Raw genomic sequence first — 20,634 nt, forward strand, 5'->3', positions numbered from 1 at the left:
AGAATTGTATATATATGTATTAAGATATACATATACTGTACGTTTTAAAAAAATATACGTTGAAAGTATTTACAGAGAGCAATACAAATGTGTTGTTGACTATTGTAAATATTCATTTTTATGTCTGTGTTTGTAGTAATAAAGCAAATCGTTTTTACCCCAACTCAGGAGATCTGAAAGCATTACTATCAGGTGTAATAAACAGTGCACACAGTATACATACAAATATATTTATTTCTCCAGAAAGAACAAAGCGATTTTTACGAAACTTTTAGGGTTTATTAAATATAAATCAAGGTATACTTAGGTATAATTTTTATATTACTATATGTAAGGGGACAGGAGCTAGGGGAATAAAATATCTGAAAAAGGGAAATTTTTGAGGGAATTTCCCGAAAATCCCCCTCTTATGGGAAAACTGTACGTGATGGAGAGAAACCGAATGCATATTCGAATTCAGCGCAAAAGGTTCCTTTAAGATCAGGTGATTTTTCTCATGTAACAAACAAAAAGTTTAAATTTGTTAACTAGTGTTATTATTGTGCTAATAACAACCTCCTTCACCAAGACATACTTGGGTGACAGATTGGTGGAATGTGCACGCGCGACATAATTGTTGTCGGCCTGTGACATGCGATACCCAGTGTCACACACATAATTTGATGACAGAATCGTTGGTATATATACCCGCTAACATTATTTGGTGGCTACATTGAGATTCGAACCCTGGCCCACATAAATGGTGGCCCTGATGTGAATTATTCTTGTTGTGATATAATTATCCTCTGGCGGAATATAAATACTTGTTGTTCTTGGCTATCGTTCTCTGTCGGTGTCTTCACACCCTGTCAGTACGCCCATAAATTAGTTAAGCGCTCGTGTATATATAAAACCAATATTTTGAATTCTACCAGAGCTTACTTGGGAGCGTGAACAAACTATTCGTTGTTCTTTGAATGCAAATGATAGAAGCGGTGTTTTTACAATTTCCTAACACTGAAAATCCTACCAGTCGACCACGAAGGTCTAGTGCCCCTTGAGACCGTTCGTGCGCGCGACAATACTCTTCAATTCGAGCCGGCCACGTTGTGAAAGATATGTGCCAAATAAACCAGAAAGTCGATTACAGTCAGGAAAAGGAAATATGCAGTGTAGATTTATTTTTACCCTTTTTTATGACCCCCAAATTAGAACAATTTAGATGGTTTAAAATTCTTGTAATTTTGAACATAGCAACTTGACCTGTAAAGAAGACACAAAATTTCTCCATTAACTGTACAGGAACGAAATAGGATCATCCTTAAGAATCTGAAGCTTCGACATAACACTCCATTTGTGATGTGTGTCACTGCATGAGACCACTGCGTGGTAGCGATTTGTGTTCATGCAAAGCAAAATGTGCGTACATCAGCACAATACAAAACTGAAAAAAGCTATTTATTAAGGCTAATTTTCATTACCGCAAACTAAACGCAAATATTACGTTGTGTCGAGCTCGAAAACCGCTAGTGAATGAGGGCTCAGAGCGCTTGAAAAAATTGATTTACACAATAATTTTGTACTCTGAGTCCAGGAAATGAACACCAATACGCCTACATACATTTCAATTTCTTACTGGTAAATAGTTATCCGGACTTTCGTTACCAGTTCTCAAACAATCCAGAAAGTTTGCTATAGTAGATTAATTCAGCGACGGTATTAAGAAAGAGCTGTTTCAAAGAAACAATACACAGTAATTTTTGAAATGGCGGTAGATGAGCCACCGTACGAATGCCTCCGTCTGTCTTTATTCGTGAAGACAATAAATCAAGCAATTTTTGTACTAGTGTTACCATTTCTTCTATCTACTACATAATATTACGCAACTCTATCATACAGGGCTTAGTGTTTCATTTCAGTATTCTCCCCATTAAATTGATCACTTGTGACTATAAATATCTATATATTAAAATGCTAGGTTTATATGTTTGTGTGCAAAGAAAAGTTTATATGTTTGCCTCCAAACCTTTTGACAATGAGATCTCGAAAACCACAAGTGCTAGAATGGTGCCATTTTTGCTGGTCGATTCCAAATTTTGTGTAGATTGGCCCAGTTCCAATTGAATATTTATAAAACGTGGCCATTATTTCTTTAATACATTTTTTAGGGTACACTGGAAGTGTTGACATTTTAAATAATAACACATTCTATAAGTTATACACTCCAACACAACATGTTTGTATACAGTGGTTGTATATTTCTCAGGCGTTTGTTTCAAGATCAATTGATAATGAAAATCGAAGAAAACTATTTCTCGAGTGATGGAGAATCTTTAATATTTAGAATGTTTTGCTAATGAACACCTTATATCACTGGCATTGTAATAAATTGTGTATGTAATGTATTTGCTTATTACATACTGCATGCAAGAAGAAAGAAAGCACTGATCATACATGAATGAGAAATTCCAACCAGAAGTAGGCTCAATCTTGCAAACGGTGCGAGATATTGAAAAAATAATCGAAAAAATCTCTCCTTTGTGGTACATCTTGCCGATTTTTATCAAGACGTCTTTCATTTGTGTCTATAAGGGGACATGTATATATGTTGTGAGGAATGACAAGGAGATTCATGCTCATATGTGAATGATGCGCTGTGTAGAGAGTGCAGGTTAAGCTAGTCTAATTAAAATAAATCCAGGTTCTGAAAATCTATTGATAATAAGGAAGGTAATTGTATTCGAAACAACTAGAGATTTACAGAAGAGTGAATATTGAATCGAAGAAAAACATGTTTTTGAGCGTAACTAATAATAATAATAATAATAATAATAATAATAATAATAATAATAATAATGTACAGTTATAACAAAAATCCAAACTGGGTTTTGATGAAAGTTCAAACTGGATTTAAGTAGAAGCTCAAAGGTAGTTCTTGATGAAAACGGAAGCCAATTTTGATTGAAAACTAAGCCGATTTGAAGATCTAAAACATATATAGATTCTCAAGGAACCAATACCGGATTCGGTAAACATCGCAATGGTTTCAGTAAAAACTAAAACTCAAAACTGTTCTGGAAAACTAAAACTATCTGCGGAAAGGAAATGGGTTCCAGAGAACAACGAAAAACTATTCTGGTCAGAAATAGAACCAGTTTTGGAACAGTATTCTGATACGAAAAACCGTTTTTTAAATTTTGGAAAACCGGTTTCGGTTTTTCTAAAAACCGCTTTCGGTTTTTCTAAAAACCGGAAACCGAAAAACTGGTTTCTGTGTCCACCACTAGTATATACTGTATGTGTGTGTCGTCCTTTTAAGCATATGAGTAATTGTATGTTCTGTTTATTTATATTTTTATTTATTTATGTGTATTTATATATATTTATAATATTATTTATTTATACCAATTATTTGTTAGTTTAGATTAGTTGTGCTAAGATCGTCCTTTTGATGTGTGTGTGTGTAATTTACAACAGATAGGAAGCCTCGGTATAGGGAAATACGAATTAGAATACTTGAAGGTGATTGGCTGCTGCCAGGAGCCAATCAGAAACAAGATATCTCAGCTCTTGTGTGTATATAAGACTGCACGTTTCTCATGTATCTCATAGTGCCTGATGAAGCCAGAATGTTAGTTGGCGAAACTGTAACACATATGTAATATTTTTTATGTGAATATATTGTTTTGCTCAGCAAATAGTTTGTTTGTGTTTAAGTATATACAAAGCAAATGTTCTACTTAGGGAAAATATTACATGTGTAAGGCTAAAATAGTATTGTAACGCCGCTAGTGGCGCATCGAGCCGGAAGCTTCTTATCGTGTAGAGTGAGTTGATAGCCGGTAAATTTGCAATTAGGTTTGGGAGTGAGATGCAATAGTTGTTAAAATATGAGTTTATGAGGTAAGTACAAGAGAATGTTGAGAAATAGAAATAAAAGTCATAGTCAAATAACTAGATACATGATCACTATGAAGTTAAATAGTTGTTTCGGGTGGAGATACGTGAAAGTGCACGTACGAACCAGTTTGTGGCATGAAAATCGAGGTGAAGAATGTTGAGAGCTGCGCGCCGAACGTGTTTTAATATTAATGGTTGTGCAAAAGATGAAAGTTTTCAAGAGTGTGGGTGACAAATGCTAATAGTTTACGCATGTAAAGAAATTGATTAGTCTTTCGAAGTCTCACCTTTTCGATTTTGAAAATAGTGAATCAATAGTGGTACTACAAGTTTCGGCCTGAATTCTTCTGGAGCAAACCGAGACTTGCACTTGTAGCTGTATGTCGGTGGCGAGAATTGATACCAAGTGTTGCAGATTCGGACAGTTTTCATAGAAAGAGAAAAAGTGTGCACCTGTTTGTAGGATAACAGGTTCATATGTTGCAACTGTTAGTAGGATGTACTTTGTATTCTTGACAACGTTTACCTGAGAGAGGAATTGGTCGTAATGAGCAGGATTGTTCAAATCGGCGTCTCTTCTTGAAAATTAAGATTTGTTTATGCAAAAGATCGTTGATAGTATCCTGTGATGTTCTCAGAATTCGAACTATGTACGTTGGTCCCTGATTGTTCCGAATACGGATGCATTTTTAAACGTGTATCCCACCTCAGGAAGTTCAGTCTATATATCAAGTGTTATATAGAGAGGGACCCATCGTACTACTATTGACATGGTATGTGGCTGAGTTTGCTAGTGTCGGTTGTTGTTGGGAGAAGTTAAAGTTGCAGTTTTCCTGAACATTTCGAAACTGGATTGTCACGAATTATTTTGCGAAGTTAGCCGACTGTGATTTAATGATGAATCCATTTTTTTGTTTCTACCATTTGCGAAATATCTTTGCGTTGCCGATACTGGAGAAGTTAGAGAAGTAAAACCTTCGAACTAAAGTACTTTGGCTTGTAGTTTTGCTGTAGCAAGCTGTAGACAGGCTGCAGAGGAGGATAAGCTGGTTGGAGTCAGAGTCGGATCTCGAGATGCTATGTGCATTTGTATGCTTCTTAAATGCTGGTGAACTCGTTGATGGTGCTTGGTGGTTGCCACTGATTGGAGAACGAGAACTCTGGGAACTTGGTTCAGTGTATGCTCTGTCTCGTCGATTTCTCCGCATCCCGTTTATCTCCAAACGAATAAACGAAATTAAATTTTGAGTTTTACGTCCCACGGATATACTGACTAGGCTAAGGGAGGCAGTGATGATGAACAATGAATGAAATTGTGGAATGAAGAAAGTGGGAGGAAACTGGAGAACTCCGAGGAAACCCAAGCACACGATGTTTGTCCGCCACAAAGTTAACTTGGTGGGAGCAGGGTTTGGACCCGATACCCCACGCATCAGAGGTGAACGCTTTACAACTGAGACACCCCGGCAATTTTATCTTTAAAGGATGTATGAAAGACTTTCCATCGTTAATCATCATACGCGGTAAAATAACGGAACTGAAACAGTATCCAAAACTATGAGATGAGAACAGGATAAGAGTGAAAATGATCATAATGATGATCAAAAATTATACTACTTGTGTACTCCAGCCAACTTACGCTCGTAAAAACTCTCAATTTTTTGCAACCTGTCTCCTGTTAATGAATTAGCATCACTGTGCGCCCACATGAGTGCAATAAACAGTCTAGACTTGGCAGCTACGCCTCACTACATGTGCGCCAGCTGAGAAAGTATGTGAATGCACTACGTTTTACCGGCAAACCAAAGTGGCTAGCAACATATGAGAAGGTTACGCCCTCTGTGACGTGAGTGATGGAAAAGAATTTATTTACAAAGTGTAAGTGGAGATCTGTGCTCTATCGAAATTTTACAATTATACGGTATAACAACTAACAAAAAATCAAAAAGAAAAAGAAAAATTGGCGTATGGAACTTTGATCCTTAGCATTGTAATGTAAGTAAACGTATATAACACACAATTTAATATAGACAGATTGATTCAATATAAATACAATACAATTAGAGAAAATAAAAAATGTGTAAAGGGATAATGAGGATGGAGAATGAGGGGAGGTGCGAAGCACAAGTTAACACATGTGTATTGTTAATCAGACAAATGAATGTGTCTTTTGCGTAGGGTCATTTCTATGTGATGATGGGAACCGGAGAAGCCAAACTGAGCAGAAAGTGATCACTGTGCAGGATATGATGGATGAAAGAATGGAAGAGGTTAATGAATAACATAATCAGATATAACCTTCAGCCCCAGATTAGCCCCAATTTGTGACTTTTTTTGAATTATTTGTAAACAACTGCAACAACAGTTTTCTTAATTGGTATGTTAGCAACTTTGGGTGAGACATTTGTCGGTTTCCGGGGAAGATGTGAATTTCGTATTTATATGCCTAAAAGACCTCCAAATTATGGAATTATATTTTTTTTCTTGTTGGTCGAACATTATACTACACAACAAATATAGAATTGTATGTGAGGACACAACCAGAAGGCCCGTTCAAGATATATAACAAAACTGAGGAAGTAGTAAAGAGATTGTGTCAACAGATTCATGGTTCATCTTGCAAAGAGACCTTTTACAATAATCGGTTTACAAGGTGCAATTTGGTTTAATAAATGGAATGAGACAGTAAGTTAACAATTATAGGGACAATTCGTAAAAACAAGAAAGAGTTGCCCCCGCGATTGTGAATTCCATACGGAGGAAATAATACAGTAGTGTATTTGGTTTTCATTAGAACTGCACCATTGGTTCGTATGCATCTAAAAAAAATCGGTGTATAGTGCTGATCTAGAGTATGCACAATCACGTCAAATTAGATGAAAGTACCAGAGATAACAGGAAGCCAGATATCGTCACATTTTACGACACTAAAGGTGGGGTGGACATAGTAGACCAGATACCTACTGAATATGACGACGAAAGAAACACTACACGATGGAAAATAACGTGATTTTATCACTTCTAAAATGTAGAACCGACTAATAGTAATGTTATACATTCAGCGAACACAGCAAAGTTTTTCGGATTGACTCTAGAAGAAGATGCTTCTGTACCTCCTCAAGTAGGAAAGCGAGGACGATGTTACATGTATAAACACAGTAAGTGCAGATATTTTGCCAAAAGTGCTGTAAGTGGATTTGCCTAAGTCACGCAAAAATGATGTATGAAGACTGCTTCAGAATTAAAACGTGAATATACCGCTATTAGGAGAAATCCTGGTTTACTTCTTTCTAGTTAATAAATATTTTATTTTCAGTGCCGGTATTTAAGCAATAAAATAGTCACATAATTATCGCACTTAATTTTAAGAAGAAAGATGAATGTACAGTTTCGCTGTCTGGTGTTTGTATTTAATATTGTTAATATAATACAAATTTAAATCCTAGTTCACATCTTATCAGACAAAAATGTTCCTGGATCCAGGAGGCAAAATGTTAGCATTCATAAAAATTTTTTTTCACCTTACCACTATACGGTTAAGAACAATGAATCTCATGAGGGTAAAGTGTACTGACAGAGCGTAAACCTTAGGGGCAAGGAGTATGTTGATAGCGATTTGGTGTGGGGTCTAGTGAGGTAGTATATATTGCATGAAGAAAGGGTGATGAGTTTGGAAGCATTTGTTGATATAGGTGAGATTTACTTTTTCGATATAGTACTGTAATATGGACAAGTTATGCATTGGTATAGCTCCAGAGTGGGACTAGGTAATCGGACAATGAAAGGTATGTGGAAAACTTTTGGTTAGAGGGTCGAACAGTTTTTTTTATAGATTTTGAATAATGAAGCTATCCACACTGTAAATCTGTATGTTAAGTTTGGCAGTAACAAATCTTTGTATGTACTTAGGATCGTCTATGCATAAAATACAAAAAGACGGCATCAAACCGCAGAAAAGTTAAAGTTCGAGCTACTGCTTCGGGAAAAATATTTGTGCTATCTCTATGCTTTATCATTTCCATTGTGAACCCAGTAGTAAGGCAACGGCTAGAGTCTGCGTTTGACAGTTGGAGATGCAGTGAAATATCGTTATCATTTATTGGTAGAGAACACTCAATTAAAATAATTTACAATGTTTAACTCAGATGGCAAGAAAAGGTAGAGAGTCACTTGGTCAACGTGATCCCACGCTAGAGAAGTGTGCCAAATCAGATGTTTTATATTCTGCGTTTAATGTGGTGATGTACAATAGAATGCTGCTCAAAAGTGCAGTGAACAGAAAACCACCTTTAAACTATACTACAAAAATGTACAAAGTGTTACAAACAATTTTACAGACTGTGCCGTAAATGTGGCTGTTTGCCAGAAATGTCTGAATGTAAATAAAAATGTCTGAAAATATCGATAAGGAACAGTGGAATGTCGTTTCTCAACCAATTCTCTACATAGAAATAAGACCGCAAGACCATAGAGTCGGATTGTTTGTAGAATTAAAATTAATGGGGCAGCAGAGCACAAAATGATCTCGTACGTGTGTGTGAAACTATTTGAGCAGAGGTAAGTCTGTCCAGAAACAATCTTCATCGGGTGTTTCTGCAGACCATATAGGAACAGTGCTCAAAGTTTACTTGAAAGATGCCACGAATCGTTTCCAGATGTTGTCAGGTGACAAAGTTGCTCATTTTGGTGATTATAACTTGGACTTAGATATGAATTTACAGTAAACATGGGATAACGTCAGACACAAATGACATCCCTTGATCGACTATTCTACTCAAGCACACAATTTGGGATACTACAATTTTCATAGCACGCGTAAAAATAACAGTTTAGACTATATCATCTCTATCCGTACAAAGGAATGCGTCATCTCATATAAACCCTCCCCCTGTGTCAGATTTTTGTCCTTTGTGGATTATCATTTACTTTGCAATATGTGAACCTTGAGTAAATGCCTTGCTAAGCTCTTTGCATCTCTTTGTTGATTGACATGTGTTCAACTGCATTCCAAGGTTTGAGCGTAGACTACATCGACTTCCACAACTTTCACGTGTGAGGTTTTGATCCTTTGTGGCTCATCATGTATGAACGTTGAATAAATTCTATTCCAGGATATTTGCAAGGTGAGATTTTGCTACCTTGTGGATTCACATGTGTGTAGCTAATTTCGAACTTCGATTAAATGCCTTATCACACTCTTGGCATGTGTGATGCTTTACTCCTGTCTGGATTAAAGTGTGTGTAGCCAAACTTCAACATATATCAAATTACACACTACACTCAGGGCATATAATTGCATATTCTAATGCATAATAACATGTGTAGCCAGAGTTGAACTTCGACTAAACTTCTAACCACACCTTTAGCATACGCGACCTTTCTTTCCTGTATGGATTAACATGTGTGTAGCCAAACTTGAAGGTTGATTAAATTTTTCACCAAACTCTTGGAACGTGTGATTATGATATGTGCAGCCAAACTGGAACCTAGATTAAAAGCCTTCCTACATTCTTGGCATGTGTAATCATTTCTTCCTGAGTGAATTAATATAGATGTAGCCAAACTTGAACGTAGTCTAAATCATTTACCACACGCATGGCACGCGTGAGTTTCTTCTGTGAGGATTAATATGTGTGCATCTAAACTAGAACGTTGATTAAATGACTTGTCTCACTTTTGCAAGGAGTGACGTTTTTCTTTTGTGTGGATTAACATGTGTGTAGCCAAATGTGAACGTTGTGTAAATGCCTTACCACACTCTTGGCATGTGTGAGGTTTTTCTCCTGTGTGGATTAACATGTGTGTAGCCAAACTTGAACGTTGATTAAATGCCTTACCACACTCTTGGCACATGTGACATTTCTCTCCTGTGTGGATTAACATGTGTGTAACCAAATGTGAACGTCGAGTAAATGCCTTACCACACACTTGGCACATGTGAGATTTTTCTCCTGTGTGGATTAACATGTGTGTTGCCAAATTTGAACGCTGAGTAAATGCCTTACCACACTCTTGGCATGTGTGAGATTTTTCTCCTGTGTGGATTAACATATGTCTAGCCAAATCTGAACGTCGAGTAAATGCCTTACCACACACTTGGCACATGTGAGATTTTTCTCCTGTGTGGATTAACATGTGTGTTGCCAAATTTGAACGTTGAGTAAATGCCTTACCACACTCTTGGCATGTGTGAGGTTTTTCTCCTGTGTGGATTAACATATGTGTAGCCAAATCTGATCGTTGATTAAATGCCTTACCACACTCTTGGCATGTGTGAGATTTCTCTCCTGGGTGGATTAACATGTGTGTAGCCAAAGTTGAACGTTGATGAAATGCCTCACCACACTCTTGGCACATGTGAGGTTTTTCTCCTATGTGGATTAACATGTGTTTAGCCAAACGTGAACGTTGAGTAAATCCCCTATTACACTCTTGGCACATATGAGATTTTTCTCCTGTGTGGATTAACATGTGTATAGCCAAATGTGAACGTTGATTAAATTCCTTACCACACTCTTGGCACGTGTGAGGTTTTTTTCCTGTGTGGAGTAACTTGTGTGTAGCCAAATGTGAACGTTGATTAAATGCCTTACCACATTCATTGCACATGTGAGGTTTTTCTCCTGTGTGGATTAACATGTGTTTAGCCAAATGTGAACGTTGAGTAAATGCGTAACCACACTCTTGACACATATGAGATTTTTCTCCTTTGTGGATTAACTTGTGTGTAGCCAAATGTGAACGTTGATTAAATGCCTTACCACACTCATTGCACATGTGAGGTTTTTCCCCTGTGTGGATTAACTTGTGTGTAGCCAAACTTGAACGTCGAGTAAATGCCTTACGACACTCTTGGCACATGTGAGATTTCTCTCCTGTGTGGACTAACATGTGTGTAGCCAAATGTGAACGTCGATTAAATGCCTTACCACATTCATTGCACATGTGAGGTTTTTCTCCTGTGTGGATTAACGTGTGTTTAGCCAAACTTGAACGTTGATTAAATGCCTTACCACACTCTTGGCACATGTGACATTTCTCTCCTGTGTGGATTAACATGTGTGTAACCAAATGTGAACGTCGAGTAAATGCCTTACCACACACTTGGCACATGTGAGATTTTTCTCCTGTGTGGATTAACATGTGTGTTGCCAAATTTGAACGCTGAGTAAATGCCTTACCACACTGTTGGCACATGTGAGTTTTTTCTCCTGTGTGGATTAACATGTGTGTAGCCAAATGTGAACGTCGATTAAATGCCTTACCACACTCTTGGCACGTGTGTAGTTTTCCTCGTGTATGAATCACCATGTGCGTAGCCAAACTAGAACACCCTCTAAATTCCTTTCCACATACTCCACATACGTGAGATTTTTTACCTGTATGCACTAACTCACCACTTGACATAGTTGAACTTTGACTAGAGCGTTTATTACTATTTTGGAACGTATGACGCTTTTCACTTTCCTGTGTCACCATATTTGTTGTCAAACGTGATTGATGAAATCCTTTGCCAAGCTGCGTAGAAGTATCAGAATCCTCCTTTCCGTGGAGAGCTAAGATGTTATCGCGCCTGTAACAAATTCAACAAACAATGAAATGTAAATGGAGATAATGATTAAGTAGCAAGAAAACATGTAATCATTAGCTATATTACATGTTTTATTACATTAAATATTGTAGAAATATGAAATGGAGTACCATATCACTATTGTCTCAAAATAAGTGGCTGTAGTTTGTTTCACTATATCAAATTGAACTATCATTTATACCGTTGCGGATATATGTCTATGGCCAGGTATTGTCGGCTGCCTTGACACAAATGCACAGTATGAGAAATAAATCTGTCTTATCTGTAGTTTCGTGTGGAGAAAAAAACAACTTGCGATCCAAAGGTTTAAGAACAACTCAACGTATTAATAGAAACTCTACCGAAGATCATTTACTTATATCATCATATGAGGAACCCGAAAGGCGTTTTGAAACGAATTAAAAAATTACATACAACTCTCCAAGCTGAGGCAGAGAAACTTAGAGTAACAAGACAAAAGACGAATCATTTACAGCGTTGTGATCGTGGTTCAGTGGACTAGAGGCTTAACCAGTAATCTCGAGGTTCTTCGATCGAATACACGTCAAGCATTTTTTTTTTTTTTTTTTTTACTTTAGGAATTTTGATGGAAATAAATCGGCGATAACACACGCTTCATTAAATTCAATTATTTGAATACTCGTTTGTTTCAGCACTTGAAATATCAAATTTTCAGGAATAATACTAATAAAAATAACAATTATCTCGAAGAATATTTAAAACTTAAAAACTTATTATCCCTCAGGTCGTACCATTAGAGAAACGTGATATTAGGCATAAAAAATATTTCGGTTTTGTGTAATGTTGCCCATGAAAAGACGAATTTCTCATCTCGATTCTAAAACAAAACAAACAAAATCGGGATAAAACATTTTAATTCGAGACGGGACAAGGTCAACTCACACTATAGTTATGCTTTGGAGATGAGAATTGAGACAAGACGAAAACTATCGTAAACATTTCTCATCTTATCTCGATTCTCGAAATAGTGTACGCCACTCTTTAAGCAACAGTTGCTCTGTAGACCGAATCTTATACATCATTTTGTTAGTTTGTATTTCAGAGCTCACTGAATTATGGTCTGTGTATATATTTTTGTAGCAAAGCTTTTATAATTACATCTGTAAACTTCACAAGTTAGTTTATTACAAGCTTTAGTTTTCAATTATATTCAGTTTTTTTTTTCAGTTATTTTCCTAAAAACGTGCCGTAGAATATATTCTACAGGAAATATTAGCGGAAATCTCTCGTTTAAATTTGAGTAGCTGTAGAGGTGTCTCATGAAGGTACGGAACCCCTTTCCCGAAACCAATTCGACATCTTCTGTAGCTTAGCCAGCAAAACCATTACTTAAAAACAAATTTAATTACGGCTCTTGTGAGTTCAGAATCCCTACTTTCTACTCGAAAATTACCTCGAAACTTTCCGTAATAACATTTAACTTTCCTTTATAACATTTAGCTAGTTGTAGGGGAACTTTCCGTTATAACATGTAGCTAGTTGTAGAAACGTATCGAGAGGGTATGTGCTGTTGGTCCTGACACTTCTCTCCAATCCCAACTATTTTGTAACTTATGTCTTACGCTACGGGTTATTTTACAGGCTTTAATACAATGTGTCCTCATACGGAAAGTGTTACCTATACTATTATTATTATTATTACTGAATATTTGAGACCTCAATATTACGTCCACTGCCGTCGCAAAGTAGTGTTAAACCACACGTCAATATAAAAATGTACAAAACTCCCTCACCAGGTGTCAAGAACACAAGAAAGAAAGAAATGCGCGGGGGGAGGGGGGAAACGATACCGTAGTGGAAAATTCAGACTGCATTAGTTCATTGTTGTCAACAATGAGTCTGTATTCCATTCTTTCTTTCTTTTGCATTCTGTTACATTTGATAACAAATATTGATAACCATTTCATGAACAAAACGAAAAAACTTGGAGGTATTAAGATAGACATATACTGTACGTTTAAAAAAAATATACGTTGGAAGTACATTCTATTTTTATACACGTTTCTAATTTACAAAGAGCAATACAAGTGTATTGTCGACTATTGTAAATATTCATTTTTATGTCTGTGTTTGTAGTAATAAAGCAAATCGTTTTTACCCCAACTCAGGAGATCTGAAAGCATTACTATCAGGTGTAATAAACAGTGCACACAGTATACATACAAATATATTTATTTCTCCAGAAAGAACAAAGCGATTTTTACGAAACTTTTAGGGTTTATTAAATATAAATCAAGGTATACTTAGGTATAATTTCTATATTACTATATGTAAGGGGACAGGAGCTAGGGGAATAAAATATCTGAAAAAGGGAAATTTTTGAGGGAATTTCCCGAAAATCCCCCTCTTATGGGAAAACTGTACGTGATGGAGAGAAACCGAATGCATATTCGAATTCAGCGCAAAAGGTTCCTTTAAGATCAGGTGATTTTTCTCATGTAACAAACAAAAAGTTTAAATTTGTTAACTAGTGTTATTATTGTGCTAATAACAACCTCCTTCACCAAGACATACTTGGGTGACAGATTGGTGGAATGTGCACGCGCGACATAATTGTTGTCGGCCTGTGACATGCGATACCCAGTGTCACACACATAATTTGATGACAGAATCGTTGGGATATATACCCGCTAACATTATTTGGTGGCTACATTGAGATTCGAACCCTGGCCCACATAAATGGTGGCCCTGATGTGAATTATTCTTGTTGTGATATAATTATCCTCTGGCGGTATATAAATACTTGTTGTTCTTGGCTATCGTTCTCTGTCGGTGTCTTCACACCCTGTCAGTACGCCCATAAATTAGTTAAGCGCTCGTGTATATATAAAACCAATATTTTGAATTCTACCAGAGCTTACTTGGGAGCGTGAACAAACTATTCGTTGTTCTTTGAATGCAAATGATAGAAGCGGTGTTTTTACAATTTCCTAACACTGAAAATCCTACCAGTCGACCACGAAGGTCTAGTGCCCCTTGAGACCGTTCGTGCGCGCGACAATACTCTTCAATTCGAGCCGGCCACGTTGTGAAAGATATGTGCCAAATAAACCAGAAAGTCAATTACAGTCAGGAAAAGGAAATATGCAGTGTAAAGATAGCGAAAAAGAAGAATCGTTACGCGTACCTGTATACAATTGTTTCTAATGTAATTGTTTTGCCGGAAAGGGATACCGATGTTTCACACATGATAAGCGGTAGCGTTGAGGTTGCGCGTATCCGCCCTCTGGAAAAAGCCAGGGAAGGTTTGAGAGTTCAATTGATGATTTTGTGTGATAACGAAGTTAAAGTGTTGTCGGTTTTGTGTCGCAAGCAAATGGTTTTGCGCGACTTAACAAATTCAAATTTGTCTTTGTAACAGTGTATGTCTAACGTAAGTTGCATTTTAGTACTGCAAATCCATTCCGACTTTATCAGCTTTGAGTATTGTAGAAAGAAACGACTTCAAATTCACAGTTTAGAGCGTAGACCCGCCAAGCGAATTGTGTTTTACGTAGTGAACGTCTCGTACATAATATATCGATCGGAAATGTTTACCGGAAACAAGCGTGAAAGTAACACTTCCAATAAAGCACACGCATTCGAAAGTATATTTAGGTTATAGAACCGAAATGTAACACCAAGATTAAGAAGAAAAATAAGATGGCCAATGATACCAGTTGAGTTTCGTAATACGATATTAACGTAAACTCGATTTCGAGGAGCATAATCAGTAGAATTAAAATGAGCAGACGTGATCATATCAGTACATCAGATGCAACATTTATTAATTTTCAGTTGCCGAAATATTTGAATTTTCAAGCTAGTACTTCACTATTGCGAAATTGTAAAGAGGGAAAATTTAAGTATAGTGCTATTCAAAATGTAGACAAGTTGATTGCTCGTGATGATAACAATGTTCGTCGACCTCCACTTACAGTGTATTCTCAGCACGCACGACTACACATTAGGCGTGCAGCAGGAAATAACTCGAGAATAAAAGGAAAGTGCCTTGGTAAGCGTAATTCGGAACGAACTAAACTCGGTCAAAGACGAACAACATGCAAATTAAAGTCGAGCTGTAGGCGAGGTTATTTCGAGTCAAAGATGCGGAAGAAGTATACATCGACTCCGAAGAGCACCAGAAAGCTTAAGCGAAAACTCGTACGAACATTGTATAGTAAACTACATGGCAAAATATAGTAATAGTAAGCGCAAACCTAAAAAGAAATTTATGACAGGTATCGCAATGCAGCGTAAATCACAATGTCGTAATGGAAGGCTTGTCATTACGTGAAAATTTAGTAAATACGCTGTAAAGAGGAGAAAAGTTCCGCAAATTAAACAAACTAACTGGAAAAGTACACGTAAACATGATAAATTACAGCTTACAAGCGTAGCCGGCACAGATGGAAAATTAAAATCTTAGCACAAAAATAGCGTGAACTTCACCCGAACTCGGGCTAAACCCGGGAAGAGATGAGAAATCAGAAATACCGAATTTGAACTTTTAAACTTTTAGAGAATGAAAAAAGGATTATTGTTTATTTATTTGATTATTTCTCCCAATTTCGAAGATTACTTTTCAGAATCAAAGTGTGTGCCCACCGCCACTGGCGCACCAGTCAAAGAAACCATCAATATCGCTCTACAATCAGGCACGTTCACTTAGATATCATGTTTTATGGTTTCCTTACAGCGTTTGGGGATGAAAGATGAATGTGGAAAGGAGAGTAAGGACAGCATTGCAAATTTTAAACAGGTAATTGATTTAGAACGCGATTTCGGACTTTGAAATTGTAATAATACCGCACCACTTTTGAAAAGTGTGGCTATCCCGTTTTGCACGCGGACTCTCAGTATCGAAATCTTATTAGGATGTTTAAGTTTTGTATTTTTTTCTTTTCAGGTCTTTCCAGTTTTGGGAACTATACTTCATAAAAAAATTTTATTTTCAAATCTTGTTTTGAGTTTTAAATCATTCTTCTTTATGTTTATATTAACATTTAGCTGTCCCCATACAATCAAGCATTTAGACATGTTACGCAATTAGAGATAATTACGAACATAATTAGAGAAGTACTAGTAGTAACTACAATTAATCATAAAGTTTAAATTTTGGGTAATTAAAAAAATGTGCTCTTCAGATAGTGAATTTTTTCGTCTGATGTTAGGTTTGTATAATGGGAAAATATGCGAAATTTTTAATGTAAGATTAAGTTGCTGACAAAATACTGTAAGTTAAACACAATTTAGTATAATATTGAAAGTAATTGATAATAACCTCGAATTTGATAAAGTTGCTCGTTGATTTGTTCGTCGTTCGATATATATATATGCCGTCTACTATGAAAAGTCAATGTGCATTCAATGTGACTAATGATACCTGAACTTAATTGACTTCAGAGAAAGCGATATTATAAGTTAAGAAGAGCTGAAAGTTAAAATATAGTTCATCCCCTAGGGACATCAATACTTTCGTTATAAAATAAAAATGATGAAACCAGTGCGACGCCTGGTTGGGTCCCAGCTAATATGCAGATTCGGCAATTGACTAAAATTTCATAATTTTGTTTTAACTTTTAATGTTTGGCATAATAAGAGAAAAGTATAATAGTAATAAAATTGAGGTTGGGATTTTAGATTTTGATATAATAATTAGTTTTGATTTGGATTTATAGAAAATAATTAGAGTTTTGATTTGGATTTAGAGAAAGTAAATTAAATGTTATTCTTTTCGATTTTTGAAAATTACTCTTTTTATCTTGTGCCGGGAATCATAAACCGGTCTCGAGAAAAAGAAAAAGGGAAGCCCGTTTACGATTCCACGGTACCCTTTACTACGATAAAAACCGGATAATATGATGTATCGATAGTACGGAGTGCCTACGTCAGTTAGGCAGTATATGGTAAAATTAAGATTTATGTTATGAGAACATATTAAGATTGCTACGTACGAGTAGGCCCTGAATAACATTAATGTTTAATGAACAAGTTAATATTACTGTTATCTTGTGTTTCACTATTGTGACAAATGCTCTCGGATGTGACTTTATTCTCGATAAAGATAAGTGCAATTGCTAGTAAGCCATACATAAGTATTACCTAGCGCTCTTTGAAAGGTTACATTTGTAAACCTACCAATTTTGTAGGTACGAGCGGGCCTGAAGTAATACTAATGATTAAAAAATTGATAAATTGAAATGAGCTGTAGCATAAATCTCCTCCCAGAGTGTATTTCTTGTCTTCCTTTTCATTATATTTATTTTCTTAAAATGCCTCCTCAAGGCCTGAATGTTGACAGCCCAATTGAGGTTGGGAAATTAACCCTGATTTGTCATGACTTGAATGCCGAAAGCATGCAACTAGGGTGGTATGTAAGGTCTTAAGGTAGAAGCGATTTATTCGAATCGTCAGGGACCCTGCAAGCTTCAACTGTAAGAGATTGTCAGCACCGTTGGTTTTAGGATCCAATTCATTAATCTGTATTTTTTATGAATGACTTACGAAATGTTTTGTCAACTAATGACGCACAGAATGGCGCTCCGTAGGGCTTAACCGCCGTTTAACTAATTTATTTGTATTAAGATGTTCAAACGGTTATTAGTTACGTTGTATAATGCAAGTTACGTTGTATAATATAACGAAACTGACTTAACATTGACGGAAATTCTTTTAAAATTTGGCGGTCTTTACAGTGACTGCTTTCCATACCACTACAACAACAAACCATCCTTGTAGTTAGAACTGATACTGACCCCCAACATTAACGCCAAAATAAAGTTACTTGTTCTATCGTAGGGGGTAGTTGAAACTTCGAGTATACAGTTCATGCTTATACCTACAGATGACTGTGAAACTCTTCTCATATTTTGTAAGAAGTAATGCCCGATGTGCAAAGTAACCCCTTGTCAAGGTAGGTAGTGACCACTGTAAACGAAATGAAGTATCAAAATTTAGTGTGGCCAATCATAACACGGAACTACGAAAATGTTTGGGAATGTAGGGATCCATATAATTAAGAAGTTACGTCCCTAATGTATTGTGTTACTTTGGAACACAAATATACAAGCAAAGAAAGCATTTCAGGATGTTACCTATATAATACTTAGGAACGTACAAGAACACATTCAACACGTAAGACATGTAAGTCATCCTAAATACAGAATTTTGCGCTATCCTTGTTTATCCACATTCTGCGTGATGCCCTAATCTGCATAACAATCTTATTTTTACCGGCCATCTAGCACATGCAGGTTAGCGTTGTTTTTACAATAATTCATATATTATGTACGTTCACCAAGCCCCTAAAGTGATCCCATATTCAGAAATGCAGGTCCATACCCTACCGAATCTAAAAAAAGATTCCTGGGAATGTAAAAAGTCGACTTCCTTCAAAAAATGAGTGCAGCTATGAAATGGACTGATGTATGGACCTCTAGAATAATTAACATCCATTGTTGGTTAAAATATTCTTTATCTTGTATTTTACTTATGTCTTTCGAAGCCCGCCGGAAAAATCAGGCTAGACCCATTTGAGCTAAATCCTAAGTAAAATCACAAACGTCCATACTTTATGTTCGAATATAATACATTACAGGTTTACATTTGTAAAATTTTAGAATAATTACCATTCTCATTATTTGTTATTTTACATAAATCTCCATATAAATAAAACAATATCGTCGAGCACCCATATCTTAAATATGTGCAACAATTAGTGAGAAATGTGTAACCAATAATAAAGAAATAATTATTTTATCAAGATATGAACTACATAAGAATTGTATGGAATCTTGTTATTATTTTTATTTCGTATACAGCTAGTCTAGGTGTGCCATGTCATTTCCAAACTCTAAGCTACTAACTTACGTTTATGATATCCCATACCTAAATATTTCTCGTGAAATATTGCTTTTAACCAACAAAATTTCCGAAACCATGTAACCGTATTATCAATCTGAGCCAATTAGTTAACGAAACATTGAACATTACCTTTCTGGCCGAACTGAATTTAAACTTTTTGTTGTTAATTGTTTTGAGTCATTAGAATACGACGCGCAAGCCTCCTGAACCACTATTTTCCTTAGCGTTTCTATATTACTTTCAAATGCAGGATCTTCTTCTAGTGCTAATTCTGGTTTCACCCTATCAACGTTTAGTTTCACATCCAAAGAGCCAATAGCTGTATCCTTGTCCACTGATACCTCTCCTTCCGTTGTAGATAATATTAACTCTTTGTTGTCATTCATTAGTTCGTATGTCCACCCTTTCCCTTCGAGCGAATCATCATGAGGTAAATCATAAGCAATTTCTTCTTTGCACATCAATTCCAACTTAACAGACGCCTTCCCAGCCATTGTGAATTGAAATATAATAACAATTTAACACTGTTCTTATACTCCCCTTATATTTTACGTTGCCAATGTTAATGAATTGATTTACACGTACGTTCACAAAAGCGACTTTATATTTCCAATCTTCTTCTTCTTCCACTTATTCTTCTTCATCATCCACAATTGCTCTCTCGACAATTGTTTGTTTGTTTGTAATAAGCTTCACAAAAGTTTTGCATAGTATGATTATCACTGTATTGAACAAAAATATCGGCAATTTAGAAAGGTAATTAAACATGTAAAATGTAAAGATTAGAATAGTTGAAAAATGAGAAAAAGTAACAAGATGTGTACAAAGTCATAAAACAGATAGGAAGTAGTAAGTATGATAAAGCGAAAATACGTGAAAAAAGAAGTGTCGCAAACAGGGAAAAAGTCAAATTTCAGGTTCAGGTTTAGGTAAAGGTATTTTCCTTCCTTCTCTTCGGAAGTTTGGTTCCTGAAAAAAAGAGAAAGAAAGTACTGCTCTTTTTTCATTTAAAGTTTTCCCTTTTCTTTTTCCACCAAAATTCAAGAAGTTCTTTGTTTTTTTTTTATTTCTTTCTCACTTAGCTCCCTTCCATTTACATTAAAGCCTAGCCTCCAAGCTAATTTAACCAAATTTCTTTCTTTTTTCATTTCATCGATACATTCCATTTTCCCCTGATTTTTAGGGGTTTCTTCACATTTAACAATAAGTGTTCTAATGTCTCATCTTCTTTAAAACATAATTGATATTTTTCGTTCACTTCTTTAATTTTTTTCAATCTTACCCCAGTTTCAAAGCTC

At 36.0% G+C, this 20,634-nt stretch overlaps 1 protein-coding gene across 1 annotated transcript; it reads right to left on the reverse strand.

Annotated features, from left to right (window-relative positions):
* Positions 1–3,395: 3,395 nt before the first annotated feature.
* Positions 3,396–20,402, reverse strand: LOC145675986 (uncharacterized). Its single transcript, XM_081746816.1, has 2 exons — positions 19,466–20,402; positions 3,396–11,452 (listed from the first exon to the last, which is right to left on the reverse strand). The coding sequence occupies exons 1-2, from the start codon at positions 19,828–19,830 to the stop codon at positions 9,550–9,552; spliced, it is 2,268 nt and encodes a 755-aa protein (XP_081602942.1). The 5' UTR covers positions 19,831–20,402; the 3' UTR covers positions 3,396–9,549.
* Positions 20,403–20,634: the final 232 nt, after the last annotated feature.

This window comes from Thermobia domestica, chromosome 18 (assembly GCF_964235325.1).
Source record: "Thermobia domestica chromosome 18, izTheDome1.hap1.1, whole genome shotgun sequence".
NCBI classification, from domain to species: Eukaryota; Metazoa; Arthropoda; class Insecta; order Zygentoma; family Lepismatidae; genus Thermobia; species Thermobia domestica.